This window comes from Neomonachus schauinslandi, chromosome 11 (assembly GCF_002201575.2).
Source record: "Neomonachus schauinslandi chromosome 11, ASM220157v2, whole genome shotgun sequence".
Classification (NCBI taxonomy): Eukaryota; Metazoa; Chordata; class Mammalia; order Carnivora; family Phocidae; genus Neomonachus; species Neomonachus schauinslandi.
The window spans coordinates 103,581,956-103,599,329 of NC_058413.1; the positions used below are offsets into that span (position 1 = coordinate 103,581,956).

General features: G+C 40.3%; 1 protein-coding gene across 1 annotated transcript in view; it reads right to left on the minus strand.

Moving 5' to 3' along the window:
• Positions 1 to 507: 507 nt before the first annotated feature.
• FDX1 (ferredoxin 1) overlaps positions 508 to 17,374 on the minus strand; it is a 29,590-nt gene continuing 12,723 nt past the window's right edge. The window contains exons 4-5 of the mRNA XM_044919322.1: positions 5,061 to 5,190; positions 508 to 652 (exon numbers count right to left, since the gene is read on the minus strand). Of these exons, the coding sequence (XP_044775257.1) occupies positions 538 to 652; positions 5,061 to 5,190 (245 nt within the window). The 3' untranslated portion in view covers positions 508 to 537. The remainder of the gene's footprint in view (positions 653 to 5,060; positions 5,191 to 17,374) is intronic.

Here is a 17,374-nt window from a genome sequence, read left to right on the forward strand (position 1 = left end):
GAAGGCAGTAATAGTCTTTGAAATTGAGCGGTTTACTGAGCGATTACTTTTGTCCATTATATTCCTAATTTCTCTAGTTTCAGTCTGAACACATAACTTGGAGTAAGAAGATATGGGTTCTAGTACATATTTTCTAATTTGTTCTATGGCTCTAGATATGCCATTTTAGATCTCTGCCTTCACCCACATCTAACAGGGAAAATAATACCTTTTTTTAACCTAACTTACACGTAATTAGGCATAAGATTTAGGTAAAAATATCTTGCTAAAGTTGCTAAACAAACATTAAGGTAAAATATATAAGGTTCTATAATACTAAGTATTTTCTAATATTTGATTTGCTTTTTATAAGTTAACCAAAATAAAGACTGCATACTTTTAGAACTACAAAATGCAGGAGTTATGGAAGGTCAATTAAAGTGGTAAGGCTAATCATAATAATAAACCCCTTCACCAATGTTCTCACGTAATTACATTAAGAAATAATAATTATAAAAATAGGTAAAATTTTGTGAAAATATTCCAATTTATTCTTGCTTAGGAGTTCTTGCCCACATCCACGACTTGTCTGGCATCGGCCACAGCATCAGGTACTCGAACTGTCATATTGTCCATAGACTTTGTCAAATAGATTTGGCAGCCCAACCGAGATCTGCATAAAAAAGGGAGAAGTATGGTTTAGGATTAAGCATGTATCACTCACAAGGCAATGCAGTTAACAGGACATTTTCTTACCCAAAGCAGTGAAGGATTTACTTACCTTTTAAATTTCCATTACGTCGAAACACATATACCCAACCCTTTCAAAACTAGAGGCTACATGGAAATGTCAATGTGAAACAGAACACAAAGCACGGTGTGCCGAAGCATTTTCATCTTCAGTCTCTAGCATCTCCTACAGCTACTGTGTTTCGGTGAAAGGGCTGATGAGCAATGAAATCATCAGAAGGCCCAACAGTGGAGAAGAGAACAGAGGTTTGAGCAACACCAGGAGAATGATTCATCAATCCCCCGGGCTTTGAAACCATATGGACGAGAAAAGAAAGCTACCCTTTGTAAAACCATTAAAACAAGAAATTTGAAATAAATACATAGACTTAAGTCATCAATTACCAGATGCATATTTTTGCCACATTTTAAGATGCGTCTTAAAATCAGTGGCTTCTGACGATCACAGCTGCACTGGGAGGCGGCAGTCCCGTCAGAGCTGCGAACTCAGTGTTTGACGTGTGTCTTTTCAACTGAGTTGTTGGAAGGGTGTTCATACTCCACGTGGGAATTTAATTATCACTCAAAATAAGTCCAAAAAGACAATGAAAGTTACAAATACAGAAGCATACACAGCAGGACATAAATCTGGTATGAGTAAAGCAAGTATTTGTCATTGAAAGAACTGTAATACCATTTTCTTTTTTTTTTCCTTCGGAATTACTACCAATTTTATTTTATTTATATTTTACTTTTTTAACAGTGACGTACAAAGCTATGTCTAGATAAGTATAAAAAGCTCTATTATTTTTTTTTAAGATTTTATTTATTTATTTGAGAGAGAGAGAGTGAGAGAGAGAGCGCAAGAGGGGGTAGGGTCAGAGGGAGAAGCAGACTCCCTGCCGAGCAGGGAGCCTGATGCGGGACTCGATCCCGGGACTCCAGGATCATGACCTGAGCCGAAGGCAGTCGCTTAACCAACTGAGCCACCCAGGCGCCCTAAAAAGCTCTTTTAATATGCACAAAATGTCAAGTGATAACTTTGTACCAGTATTTCAATCAGCAGTGCTTTTCTCTTTGAGGCACATAAAAACAAATATATTAGTGTTAGAGTCAAATTGCCTACACTTTGATGGAATATGGCATGCAGGTCTTGGTTTCATTAATGTACCCAACCAGCATTTACTGAGCATCAGTGGGTGTGCAAAGAACAGCACCTCACTTCCATCGCTGGGTGGGGGGTGCCCGGGATGCGGTAAGGAGGCAGCAGCAGGGTACAGCCAACCAGCCAGTGGGCCAGAACCCAGCGCTGCACAGGGCACATTCACAGGCAGCTTTCCTAACCTAATCCTAAAGCTGAAGAGTAAGCAGGTTCCTCATAGGACTGCTGTGGGAATTAACTACCAATATCAGTATGAAGGAGCGAACTTTCAATCAATCAGAAGAGATGAGACACATTTGCAGATAATTAACCTGTGAGATCGTGACCAATGCTACAGAGAGAGAAAGCCAGAAGGTCTGAGAAGAAAGAAGAAAGCACTTCCTTCTGGCCAGGGGAGATGGTACTTGGAATGGGCTTTAACAGAGGGGGAGGATGTAATATTTAATAAAAGCTAAAGGAGGAAGGCATGTGCGGCAAGGGTAACAGGGATTCAGGGCATGTCTGAGGCAATGTGGGTCTTCCACTTGGCTTGGCTACTGTGCAGGGAGGGTGATGGGCTAGAACGGCCACCAGGCCACAGACAGCTCTGAACACCAATGAAAGTGTGAGCAATGAGGGACCACTGGGAAGTTTTTGAGCAAGGGAGTACGTATGACCATAGGAAATACTGACTTCTGATAGAAAAAATCCCCTTCTACCAGTAATTCCTATTTGCTGATTACAAATAGCCCTGACAGTACTCAATTATGCCTTTAGTTCTGTCTGCAGGACAGAAATGTGGCGAGCCAATGTAGACAATTCATGCGGACTGTGGCGAGTCCTAGGGAGACCGCTGGCTATTCCTGGTGTTCCCATCAAGACAAGATAATGCCAGTAAGGCACTTTTAATGGAGTAAGCGAGACAGAGATGGAGACACAGCTGTTGGTGAAGGGGCTGCTTACAGCAAGCGCAGAGAGAGAACAGGAAGCGTGTTACGGGAACCCAGGGAGACAAGGCAGCTGTGCCCTGCGGCTCTGTTCTCCCCTCCCCCTCCCCCTCCTCGCTGGACGTCCAGCCCAGGGAGAAAGTGTCTATACCTGCAGACCAGGCGACCGACCACAAGGTGGCCTTGATTTCACCCGGAGTTCCAAAAAATTCTGACACTGTGCAAACCTGGACGGTATGTTCTCCAGTGCCCTTTACCATCTATACCCGACAGTGGAAATACACTGGGGGTGGGGGGTTACTTTACCCCTAAGGGTTGGTTTTCAGTTCAGAGAAGTACAAGATCAAACAACTGTGGGGCCCAGTATAACCGATTCACACCAGGGCTCTGTCATTCTCTAGCTGTGTGGCCTTAAGCATATCTCATAGTTAAACCTTATTTTTCTACCTACGAAACGGTGATGATACTGCCTAACCCTGAAGGGTAGAAATAATCACTGTCAAGTACCTAGGCATGATAGTAAGTATCCGGCACATACACTGATATTTTTATCATTACAATGCTAAAAACTATTTAACAAGTGCTTTCTCCCCCAGACGCTGTTCTAAGAGCTTCCCACGACAACCCAATGAGGCAGGTACTATTCTCATCCGCATCTTACAACTACAGAAACTGAGGCCTCTGTGTACATTACCCCTGGAAATTGGTGGCGCCAGGCAATGACTATCATCAAATACTGATTCACAGGTAAATTCCTGAATTTCTCCTTCTATCGACCATTAATTTCACAACTAGTTGGTGATGCCCTATGGTGAATCAGGCCCTGGAGATACAGGAAAAAGGTGACCAGTAACCACTGTAAGTGCCGTGTGAGCCCGTGTATCACCAGTCCATTAGTAATCGAGGTGAAGAATACCCTATAATAAACATTAAACAAAGTGTTTTATCTTAAAAATTAAAGACATTTACATAGCACTTAACTTTAAAAGACCTGCAGGAACAAAAGACAGAATTTCCTTGTGTCTTTGTTGTGGAACTCTATGGTACCCCAGAAATCATTTAGATGTGGTTACTGGCTTTGAGCAAACTTATTTTCATTCCAGATATGCCCCAGTGATTTATAAGTGCTCCCTGTGAGAAGCAGTGTTCTCTTTCCCCACGACAGTCATTGGGTGCGTTCTGTGTGCTACTCCTCCCCAAAACAGGTGTCGACAGAGAATGTGGCACCTGAAGATGGGAAGGGGGGGGACGGGGCCGTGGCAGCTACAGTCCACTTTGCTCTGAAGCCTAAAGAGACCCTGTTTTCCCAGGTTCTCCTGCTGGGGTACCAGTCTCACTGCCACCAACGGGGAAATGAACCACAAAAGGGAATAAAGTGATCTTCACCTTTAAATAAATACTAATGACCTAAACATTTTCGGGCAGATTAAATAAGATGGTTGATGTTAAGGATTTAACAAAATTATGATTATATAATATATACAATATCAAGCTATTGTTATTACTATTATTTTTAATTTCTTAAACAATTATTTTTCATGAAGGTCACCAAATTATGGTCAAACGCCAAAGCCAACCTTAATTAAGTCCTCATGATCTTGCCCCCTTGAAATAGTAACTCAACTAGCTACCTCCTCTGACTCCAACCAAAACACAGGTAATTTTTAAAAATAAAGTATCACTCAATATCACTTGTTACTATAAATCTTACTACTTTTAAGAGTATTCTACCTATTATTAATATCAAGAATAAGCTCTGATTAAATTACTATTAAGGTACCCTTAGAAACAGAACTATTCATTTTAATATAGTTACTATTATATATGAAGTTTCTTTAAAAATTCTTTCAAGTAGGTAAAACTTCCCATGATAATTTCATCCAATTATCAAATCTGTCCTTCAAGAACACCATAAAAAGCATTAAATTGAATCCCAACTCATTAAATTGTGATAAATATTAATCCCTGGAATAAAAATAGACTAAAGAAGATTTATTAGGATCTAGAACTTACACCTTCTATACCTTCAATGGATTTTTTTTTTTTTTTACTTTAGCAGAAAGGAAAGTTTCATAAAGGTGAAAATTGTAGAGTGAGAACAACAACAAAAAAAAGTCCCACATTTGATATTCAAAGTTTGTGACTGTTATCTATCTGTGCCAGGATATCACTCTTCCATGCGTGGGTCTGGTCTCAGATACGAACTACTCAAAACTTTATCTTCCCAGATTATAAGTATAGCTGAAGTGGTCCTAAAATCTTACCTATCTGTTAGTCCATATGCCAGATCGAGCATGTCATTCTCCTCATCAGTGACTGCTTCTAACTTCTCAAATATGTGCTCTTCAAAGATGAGGTGACAAGTGGAGCAGGCCAAGGTTCCCTCACATGCACCTACGAGAGCAACACACATTGAACACACTCCCCCTACATTAAACACAATTCAGATCTAGTTTGAACTAATTATTGCTAAATTTTAGAATCAGCATTAGCATACAGAAATGGTAGGACTTTATTTCTGAATAATAATGAGATTTTGGGAAAACCCCGCCACCCCTCCTGCCCTGAGCACACACACAATTTGAAATCACTTTCATATATAGTTTCAAAAAGGTTCTGAGCTAAGTGCTGTGAAGGGAAACACAAAAATACACAATGCTAGTATCAAAGAGCTTACAAGTTAATAAACTCAGACATGCATGCACAGAACAATGTATGCATTTTTAAACTTACCTAATAATAATTTATATAATAGTATAAGTTATTTACCTTTATTCTGGAGAGCTGAACACAACTGATGAAGCCTTGTGGTGTATGAGAAGAATTAGAAAGCAACCAAACCTATGTCTAAATCAAATTAAATATTTCTCCCTCTCGATCTCTCCTCGTAATCACGATAGAATCAAGTAAGTCATTTAAGAATTATATTGGCTTTAAAATAATGAGATAAGACTATTTCTCCTGTCCTGTTTTTTAAGTTATTAATTTGCCAGTTATTTTCTGAGTGCCTATTACATGCCAGGACTGTGAAAGGGGAACTGAAAAGTCGAGTGCAACCAAACCATGACTGGATCTGCTCCACAACATCTCTGTCGCAGGGGTTACCTAGCCTCTGCTTGAAAACCTCCTGACAGAGCTACAGTGTCAGCCAGCCAGTTCCGCACTGGGCTTCTGCCCAGCGAAGCTGTCACGCTGTAACTTCTAGCTACTGATCCAAGTCTATCCCATAGAGTCCAGTCCTTCTTCCCCCACCCACCCCACTGTGCATCGTGATTTGCTATATGTACACAACATGAAAGGATCCCCCCCACCTAATTCATTAATACACCCACCACCTCATAGATCTATCTTTTTTGTGGTTTTTTGGTGAGAACATTTCAGCTCTATTCTCTTAGCAAATGTCAGTTATCAGCTGTTATCAGTTATAATCACCACGTTACACATTAAATCCTCAGATCTTATTCATTTACAGCTGCAAGTCTGTATCCTTTTACCAACCTCTCCCTATTTCCCCACCCCCTGGCAACCACTTTTCTACTCTGTTCTTGTAAGAATTTTATTAACAGTTCATTTAGTGAATCTTTCTTCTAAACAACAGCTTTTCATATATTTGAGAATGTCCCTCTCCAGGCTGAGCATACCTAGCTACTTCAAGTTTGTCTTACATAAAAACAGCTCTAAATCCCATTCCCCCAGTCTGGTTGAGCTTGTCTTTCAAAAATGGGAGTCCAAAGAAGGATCTGACAAAACAGAATTACACAGAATCATGTTCTGGTTAAATTCCACCTGAAAAAGTTATTCTGGCTTGTTTTTTAAATAATTTTTAAGTTATTTAAATACTCCTAGAGTCCTAGGAGTAACTTCAGTTTGATTTAGATTCTCTTTTGGTCAATAAACAATACATAAAATATATAACTGTTATCAATAACGAGTAACCTGCTTAATTTTCCTCCAAATGAATTAATCATTTTTTTTAATTTTAAAGATTTTTATTTAATTATTTGACAGAGACAGCAAGAGAGGGAATACAAGCAGGGGGAGTGGGAGAGGGAGAAGCAGGCTTCCGGTGGAGCAGTGAGCCCGATGTGGGGCTCAATCCCAGGACTCTGGGATCATGACCTGAGCTGAAGGCAGACGCTTAACGACTGAGCCACCCAGGTGCCCCTGAATTAATCATTTTAACAAGAGTAGTTCCCTCATAATATAAGCATTTGTCATTCACTTTATTATCTAAAAAAAAAAAAAAATCAAGAAAGAAATGAGAGACTTCCCATTTTTACCAAATCTAATTCAAAGCAGCAACAGGATTAAGTAGAGAAAGACCATATGGTGAAGTACAGGAGTTACAGGTGGGCTCTGGAGCCAGACTCTCAGGCTTCAATTCCAGCATCACCTCGACCTACTTTACCCTCCACACCTCAGTTCCCTCCCTAGTAACTATACCAGCCTCACATGGTAGTTGCAAGAATCACATACGAGTGTTTACTTAATATATGTGCTTGCGACCATGATAGGTAGTAAGCCCGATACAAGTGTATTATTGTTGTTGTTGTCATTAATCATGTACTGGTATTATTATTATGTGTTAATACCGTTAGTTGGAAGTTGTAAGGAATCTTAAACTAATTCAACTTTCTTTTTAAATACAACAGGAATTAAACCCAAGAAGTTAAATACTAAAGGTCATATTGCTAGTTAGAGATGAGTCACAACTTCAACTAAGTTTCCCGCTGTTGAAGATAACTAGTTCCTACCACTCCATAATCTAAGTCACCTTAAATATTAAATATACATAATCTAATAAACATATACATAGGGGCGCCTGGGTGGCTTAGTCGGTTGGGCATCCAACTCTTGGTTTCAGCTCAGGTAATGATATCAGGGCTGTGGGATCAAGCCCCACGTCAGGCTCCGTACTCTGCATGGAGTCTGCTTGAGTTTCTTTCCCTCTGCCCCTCTTCTCCACATGCTCTCTCTCTCTGTCTCTCTCTCAAGTGAAATATATATACACATACACACACACACACACAAATATATACACACACCAATTGGTTAATTGAACAAGTAGCTGACTTTTCTATTTTTGTGTAAATTTGAAACATTTCACACAAAAAAGTAAATGGATCTATTTTACTTAAAAGAGAGGGGGGCTTCATATATATATCTCAAGTTCAAAAATTCCTGCGCTGAAAGGAAAATTGCTATAGTGTGACCCTGAAGACCCACCACACTGTCTCCTGTATCCCGGACAATTCTCTCAAGGGCCTCCTTTTTTTTTTTTATCTGTATAATGACTGAGGTAGATGATTTCTAAGGACTTGTGGCCCCAATATGTTATGACCCCACAGAGAACTACAATTCTTTTTTTTTTTCAATATTTTATTTATTTATTTGAGAGAGAGAGAGAGAGCACATGAGAGCGGGGAGGGTCAGAGGGAGAAGCAGACTCCCTGCCGAGCAGGGAGCCCGATGCGGGACTCGATCCAGGGACTCCAGGATCATGACCTGAGCCAAAGGCAGTCGCTTAACCAACTGAGCCACCCAGGCACCCAAGAACTACAATTCTTAATGGCTTGTTCAGTAGTATTCAATAAACATATACTTATCTTGATTCCTCTTTTCATCTCAATGATGACCAGTCGAGACAAACTCAAAACTAAAATGGCAAATCCCTCTAGAGATACTGTAGGACAAAAATCAGGAAATCCAGCCTCCTTTTGTCTTTAAAATGTAAGTCAAACAATCCTTACAAGATATTTCAAGCAACTTTCTTAATTTAAAAAGCTTATACTTCCCTTCAAAGTTATGTTATTGAAAAAAACTGAATCCTGACAATGGAAGGCCGTGTGTGACAGAAGATGCAAAACAGAAATCACAGTTCCGGGCAGGATGAGGTGTGTGGAGCCTGCAGAAGCAATGGACCGAGCATGGAAGGTCTCCCATGTTCTCCTAAGGAGCTTGAACTTGCTCCATTAGCCCATTATTCTTCTCCACCTTGTCTCCCGACACACTGGGTAGGTAGCTGACATGCTCAGGTAACCAAACATCTTTCATGGTGGGTTGCCACAGAGATGAGAGTGGCTAGGGGGTTATGGACACTTGTCCCTCCACCTGTCCTCTCCCAGATTCAGCCCCTGGAGAGGTGGTGGTTGTGAACCTGCTGTAGGTTACAGGAAGCTGCTAAAGGATTTTGCGCAGGAAAATGACGTGGCATGTCTTATTTTGGAGAGATCTCACTGGTGGCTGTGTGTAAAGGATGGATATGAGATGAATAAGACAGAAGCAAAAACCATGAGATTTCACCAGGGGGAGGGTAAAAAGATGGAAGGAAGTAGAGAGAGCCAAGGAGAGACCCCCTCCTAGAAAGGGAGTCAAAATAAGAAAGTTCCAAATAGTAGAGAGAGAGCCAGAGAGGTGCAATGTGAGAAAAGCCCAGGGAAGAGGAGAGTACATACAATATGGTCTCAATCATCTTGGAATGGAGAGAAAAGTTCATAGGCCCAATAAATCCCTCTGGAAAAATTCAGGACATTCCTTTTTGCACCACCTGGTCAGATGAAATGAAGAGTTACCAACCATGTTCCAGCTCTTCATATGCTTTCAACTCTCTTCCCTAGGAAACTTGAATTCTTTTAACCTTCTCTTAAAGGTTTTATTTTCATTCTCTAGTATAATTTTCATTGCCCTCTCAGGAAATTTGCCAACTGTTTCCACATCTTGCTTAAGTTGCCAAACTCAGACCTGAAGAGGATTCTAATAAGGATTGGACAAACGTTGCGTATATACAGAAGATTAAACTTTTGGTTCCTACGAGCTAAGTTCCTATTATACATTCTAGTCTTGTGTTTACTCTTTAAATCAATGCACTACATTCATGATCACCCCTTATTTTATGGTCTCTTCCAAACTTTGTCTGCCATAAGCTGTCAACAGGTGTGCTTTCCTTATTCTTTGGATTAGGAAGAAATCAAATATAATAGAGACCTTTAGACTCAGAATGAAATCAACTCAGCCAGTATCAGATGGCTAACACTGCACCAGACAAACACACAGTCACGTGCTCTAAGTGTCGCTTTTGAAAAAAATTCTACAGCAAAGATTCACAAGACCTCATGAATCACTTATTAGAAGAAACAGTCCTACAAAACCCCCAATATAATAAAACAATCTGAGCATTATTTTTTTTTGAGATTTATCCTATATGTACTACTTAAAAAAAAAAAAAAGGAAAACTTATAGAAAATAGTGAAGACATGTCTCTGAAAAAAGTACTTAGGAGGAAAAAATACATTTTTTTAAAAAGCCTAAAACTGTGAGAAGAACAAGAGGCTATTTTAGAAAAAAGATTACTCCTTTTTTTTGTTCTTTTTTCATCTCATAAAAAATTATTTCTTGATGGCAATTTCTTCCAATTTAATAGGTTCCTGGTCTTACAGTTAAAGGTAGTCCCCCAAATAGTAAGCACCTGACTTTTGCCCTTTTGGGATATAGTTGTATGAATTTTAACACATTTTTAGTTTGTATAACCACCACCACAATCACAATACAGAACAATTTCATCACCCCCAAAAATTCCCTTGGATTGCTCCTTTGGGGTCACACCTCCCCCATCCCTAACCTCTGGTAACCACTGATCTGGTCTCCATCCTATAGTTTAGTCTTTTCAGAATGTTGTATAAGTATAAACATACAGTATGTAACCTTTTGAGACTGGCTTCTTTCACTCAGCATAATGCCTGTGAGACTCATCTAAGTGGTCTCGTGCACCCACGACTCATTCCTACTTACTGCTCCCTTTGACCCTGTGGCCAACTCCCGGTGCACACTCCCAAGGGTACCAAGAGTGAGCATATGCATACGACTAGTAAGCATGCACACAAAGCCAGCCTGAATCTACGGGCCTGGGAGAGACTGCCCTTGGAAAAGTAAAAGGAAAGTTGTCAGCACACAACCTGGCGCTGCAGAATCCGCGAGAAGGCACATAAACTTAAGAATGTGCCACAAGAGGGAGCAAGCATGCAGGTAAATCCACTGAAGGCCCAAGAAAGCCTCAGAATCCCTAGCAGGGCTGACAAAAATTTCCCTCCCAAAGTCGGTCAGTGAAGACTAGAGGAGGTGACTATCTGCAGATGTGAAGACAGCAACACGAGATTTTGAGGACCGTGAAAAATCAAGGAAACATGACACCACCAAGAGAACACAATAATCTTCTAGTAACTGACCCCAAAGACAAGAACATCTGCTATTTACCTGATAAAGAATTCCAAATAGAATAGTTTCAAGGAAACTCAATGAGCCATGAAAAAACACTGAAAGACAATTTAATGAAATCAGGAAAACGATGCATGAACAACATGGTAAGTTTAACAAAGAGCTAGAAATCATGAAAGAGAACCAAATAGAAATTCTGGAGCTGAAGAGCACAATGAATGAAATGGAAAATGCAATAGAGACCATTCACAACACAATGGACCAGGCAGAATGAAGAATCCGCGAATCAGAAGATAGGACCTCTGAAATTTTCCAGTCAGAGGGAAAAAAGAAAAAAAGAATGGAAAAGCGTAAGAAAGCCTATGTGATCTACTGGTGTTTTGACCATCGAAACAAACAATCCATGAATTCCTAGATTCCCAGATGGAGAAGAGAGGGAGAAGACAGCAAAAAGCTTATTTAAAGAAGTAATGGCTAAGAATTTCCAAAATCTTGGGGCGCCTGGGTGGCTCAGTCATTAAGCGTCTGCCTTCGGCTCGGGTCATGGTCTCAGGGTCCTGGGATCGAGCCCTGCATCGGGCTCCCTGCTCAGCGGGAGGCCTGCTTCTCCCTCTCCCACTCCCCCTGCTTGTGTTCCCTCTGTCACTGTGTCTCTGTCAAATAAATAAATAAAATCTTTAAAAAAAAAAAAAAATTTCCAAAATCTGGTAGAGATTTGAACATGCAAATTCATGAAGCTCAAAAGTCCCCAAACTCAACTTCAAGTTGAAGAGATCTTCTTCAAGACACATTATATAAATAAAACTGCCAAAAACCAAAGACAAAAGGAATCTTAAAAGCAGCAAGAGAAAAGCTTGTAATTTGCAAGGGAATCCCCATAAGGCTATCAGTGGATTTCTCAGCAGAAACCTTATAGGCCAGAAATACCAGGATGACATATATGACGTGCTGACAGGAAAAACTCCAACCAAAAATACTCTGACAAAGTTGTCCTTCAGAAATGAAAGAGAGACAAAGACTTTCCCAAACAAAAGCTCTCTCTAAAATAAAATCTTTAAAAATAATAATAATAAAATATACTTAGGTGAACATTTCAAATAAAACCTTTTACATTACCATCTCCACCTTTCAAATAATCAAAAATACTTAGCATAGACGATAACTGGACTTAAGGACACATTATAGCCACATTGGTATTAGCCCCTGGTGCCAGCATTTTATCTGTCATCCTTGCCTGGTTATACAGCAATTTTCATGAACTTAAAGGTATGCACACTTTATGCTGCTTTTGTCGGCACTCTGGCTAATGATGAAAAGTTCTCTTAAATTAATAGTAACACGTATCATGACAGGTTTTTGGCTTTCTTCATAGCTTTTCGTCACATCTAACTTCTATTCCAAAATAACTGATTTTCAGATGCATTTTTCAGCATTAGCACTTAATGAATGCTTGGCTGAAACTGTTACAGGCTTTAAAAATATTCAATTATAACCAGAGTTTAAAATATCAGCACTATAGGCAACAAAATCATACCGACATTCAGATTTCTATGAACAGCAGTCTACATGATAGTGACTAAGGATGGCATCACTTTAGCTACAATAACAAATGTAAAATTTACAGTTCACACAGCCTATCACCTGGAAACTATGGGATTCGTGACAAACTTTCAGTTTTCACAGTACTTCTGATTTTGCTAAAGTAAGACCCTTAATACTGTTCATCTGCAAAATTTCAAATTCACATAATTTAAAAATTATCTTAATAAGTAAGTATGGTTATTGGCTAATCTCAAGGTTGGTAATAAATAAAATTTCTGAGTTTGGTTTTTGTTTGTTTGTTTTTTAAGGGGGTGAGGGAGAGGGAGAGAGAATCTTAAGCAGGCTCTAGGCCCAGGCTCAATCCCACGATCCTGAGATCATGACCTGAGCTGAAATCAAGAGTTGGACGCAAACGAATGAGTCACCCCGGCACCCCCAGATTGAGTTTTGTTTTTTGTTTTTTACAAAGCTAATATTAAGTTCTTATGCAAATGCTCAGAAATTCTTGCCATATTAATTCCCAGAGAAAGGTATCTACAGACTATTGCTCCTTTCCTTTCACATAATTTGAGTGTTTGCCAACAGGAAAAAGATCATTTTGCATACATGTGTGCACGTGTATCTTATATTAAGATTATTTTGTAGAGATATGATGCTAACAAGGAAGACTGCCCACCTCGACCTAATCCCTTTCCCTCAAGAGTCCAGAGAATAACTCTATTATATATTAAAAATATGAAACCATATATAAGTATAAAATCTAATTTTCTAGAGTAAAGTTTGATCTAGCATAGCCAGTAATACAGTATTAACAATAGGGAGTCAATAAACATAATCAGAATACATACAGATTTATGTGAACATTATCAGGATCTCCCAATCTGAATAATTTCCCTCAAGAGACATGAAGGAAATAAATGATACAGCAGGAAAAACCCAAGGTCTGAGATAATAAACTAGGTGAATTTGATCAGAGAAGTATAACTGCCCCCTAGTGATGGAATATGATAATACACTCTGAAAACTTCAAAGATCCTCCGAAAGATCTAGATCAATAACTGGAAAGTAAAAAAAAAAAAAAAAAAGTTGGAAATAAGCAGGCTTTTAAGAGTGTTGCTTCCAAAATTTACCACTTTTTTTCCTTTTTACTCATATACAGAGAGGAATAAAACAGGAATGATTTTATCGTCCATCACAGTCTTTGAGGAGGAAGCAAACGAAGGAATATATAACGAACATACTGTGATAAATGCAATGAAAGAAATAGGATGCTGTGATGGAGACTAAAGGGCTCAGGGCAGTGAGAGACTGGGTGGTTGGGCAAAGTGTCACTGAGGAAGTAACACATAACCTGAGCCTAGGCAGATGAAAATCCCGTGTACGGGAGAAAGGACAGAGGGGGTGTCCCAGGCAGAGAAACATGTGAAGTGTGTATGAAGTCTCAAAGTAAAAATTCTGGGTGAGGGGTGCCTGGGTGGCTCAGTCGTTAAGCGTCTGCCTTCGGCTCGGGTCATGATCCCAGGGTCCTGAGACCGAGCCCCGCATTGGGCTCCCTGCTCGGCGGGAAGCCTGCTTCTCCCTCTCCCACTCCCGCTGCTTGTGTTCCCTCTCTCACTGTGTCTCTCTCTGTCAAATAAATAAAATCTTAAAAAAAAAAAAAAAAATTTAAAAATTCTGGGTGAGGTCAGCTCTTGAGAAAAGGCCAGTGGGGCCAAAGTGAGAGAAAGAATGGTGAGACATTTGGTATAAGAAGGGCAGTGGGGCCTCTTAGGCTGGGGTAAGGAGTGTGATTTGTATCCTAAGTGACACGGGAGGCTACTCCTGCTTTTCAGTCAGGGGACATGCTTGCTGTGTGTTAACGACACATCACCCCACGTGCGGGCTCAAGAGCGGGAGCAGGTCCGCACAGTTCCCAGCAGGCAGCGGCTGGCCAGCCCCACGCGGGGACTGCAGGGATGCAGGGGTGCGGGGAGACATAGTCTGGAGGCACCGCTGACAGGAGCTGCTGATGGCGCTGGGGGTACGGGAGAAGCAAGAAAAGCCAGAGACACTCTCCAGTTTGGGGCTCCAGCAGCTGAGCGATGCTCACTGATGGCAGGAGAGACCCGAGTAAGAACTAGTTTCGGTGGCGAAAAGAAAAGATCAAACGCTATTTAGGTATGTTGACTTTAAAAGGCCTGTGCAATTTCCAAGAAGAGAAGTAAAGTAGAAAGTTGGATCTGTAAGTCCAGGGCTCAGGGGAGAGGGGAGCCAACAAGGTAAATGCAAGAATTTATGGGCATCTACATGGGGTTTAGGGTCACAGAAGGGCTGAGGAGACCTGGGGAGAAGTTATAAAAAGGACTCTCTTCTTGGTCAGCCTCCCTTGAGTAGGACTTATGAGGGCAACACAAAGGATCTCCGCATTCAACATTAGGAATAAACCAAACAGCCACCCCCAGACTTCTTGACCCCATTTCCTTCGTCTTTATTCAAGAAAGTGGCTTAGGCTTCGCTCTATCATTAGTGAACCCGGTTTAGCTTATCTCAAGTTTATATTTACATGCCCAAATTTCTGGACATGTTCAGGTCGTTGATATTTAAAGCTTTTCTCCTGAGACCACATAAGTGAATGCAGAATTCTCATCAAACTACTAAAGATTGTGTCATTAAATTTTCTATATTCCTAGGGTAGTAATGGGAAAAGATTCTTCCAGTGGTTACCTCAGTGGGATGTGAAATCTTTTAAGATTTTATTTATTTATTTAAGAAAGAGAGAGCATGAGCGGGGGGGGAGGGGTAGAGGGAGAAGCAGGCTCCCCCCCAAGCAGGGAGCCCGATGCAGGGCTCGATCCCAAGACCCTGAGATCATGACCTGAGCTGAAGGCAGACGCTTAACCGACTGACCCACGCAGGCGCCCCTGGGGAACCTTTTCCGATGTATTTTTTAAATGGTCTATAATGAACAATGAACCTATATTAATAACCTTATTAACAACAGTAGCTAATGTTTACTTTAAGCACTTACTTTGATTAGCTCATTTGATCTTTCCAGAAGCCTCATAAGGTAGATACTAACATTATTCCCACTTTACCCTCAGAAAGACAAGGTATGGAGAGGTTAGGTTCCTAACCCCCGGTCACAAAGCTGGTGACGTGGCAGAGCTGAGAATCAAACCTATGCACGGAGACTCTATTCTTACCCATTCCAACTAATGGCCTTCAAAAAAAATTTTTTTTATTGTGACTCTCAGTATGAATTCCATTCTACACCATGACCCACCACACATATACTTTGTAAAATAGCTAAACAAACAGTTCATGAAATAATACCCTTGCAAAAGATCATGTGTTTTTATATATTCTGTTCTGATTTCCTTAAAATGCTTGTTGGGACCTACTAAATTGGTTTCATGATCCACTAATGGTTGCAACCTGCAGTTTGAAAAACAGCATACTGCAATACACAGTCATTAATGATGAAATATTTTCAAATTTTTAAAAAGATACTTTGAGGTATTAAGATCACAATACTGGGGCGCCTGGGTGGCTCAGTTGGTTAAGCGACTGCCTTCGGCTCAGGTCATGATCCTGGAGTCCCGGGATCGAGTCCCGCATCGGGCTCCCTGCTCGGCAGGGAGTCTGCTTCTCCCTCTGACCCTCCCCCCTCTCATGTACTCGCTCTCTCTCATTCTCTCTCTCAAATAAATAAATAAAAAAAAAAAAAAATCTTTAAGATCACAATACTTATGCTTGCTTTGATTTAGAAGGAATTAATGAAAAGCAACTCAAGAAAATTATCTACTGCAAATAAAGCATTTATAATGCTTTCAGAAAAAACCGTGGCTTCAAGTAACAGAGGTTGAAAACCATTTAAATAAATGTTTAAAGTTAGTTTTCATTTTTATGATTTTTTTTTTTGTCAAATAGCACATTTAAGACAGCTTTTGCTAACCAAGAAAACAAATAATACCTCATCAGAAAAACAGGCAAATAATTTGAGCAAACAATTTATAAAACAAACTCTCCTAGGTAATTCTATCCCTAGAATTTATTGCAAGGAGATTATACAACATATACATAAAAAAGTACTTCTGAGGATGTTCACCTTAAGTTTATCTACAATAGTTGAAAATTGGAAGCCACATAAATGTCCAAAGAAAGAGATGGATAAGTCATGGCATATCCATGTAACAGGAAAACATACAAACATTGTATTTATTTTTTTAAGACTTACTCGAGAGAGAGAGCATGCACAGAAGTGGGGATGGGCAGAGAGAGGGAGGGAGAGAATCCCAAGCAGACTCCACACTGAGCGTGGAGCCCAACGTGGGGCTGGATCCCATGACCCCGAGATCACGACCTGAGCCAAAACCAAGAGTCAGACGCCCAACCAACGGCACCACCCAGGCGCCCCCAGACATTTTGAACGATGTTTACAAAAGAATATTTAATGTCAGATACTCTCTCATAGAATATTCAATGGGGAAAAAAAACCCAACACGTTTAAAACCACTCATCTTTTTTTATGCAAGGGATGCTAGTCCCAAAATTCTCACAGAAATCAAAACTCAAGTTGAGACTAATTTTCTCATAGAAACAAATGCCAAGAGGGGCCGGGCAGGAGTGCTGGTCCGCACTTCCAGCCCACAAGCAGCAGCTGCTACAGACAGAGGCCCGGGCACACAGCGGCACGCCCACAACTCTGACCCTGGCCTTGATTTCCAGATTTTTCTGAGCTTACAAATATTTTTGCTTTTTTAAAATCCTACTTTCTAAGCACTTTTTTTTTTTTTTTTTTTGGCAGGAGAGAGGGAGAGGGAGGGGGGGAAGAGGGGGGAGAGGG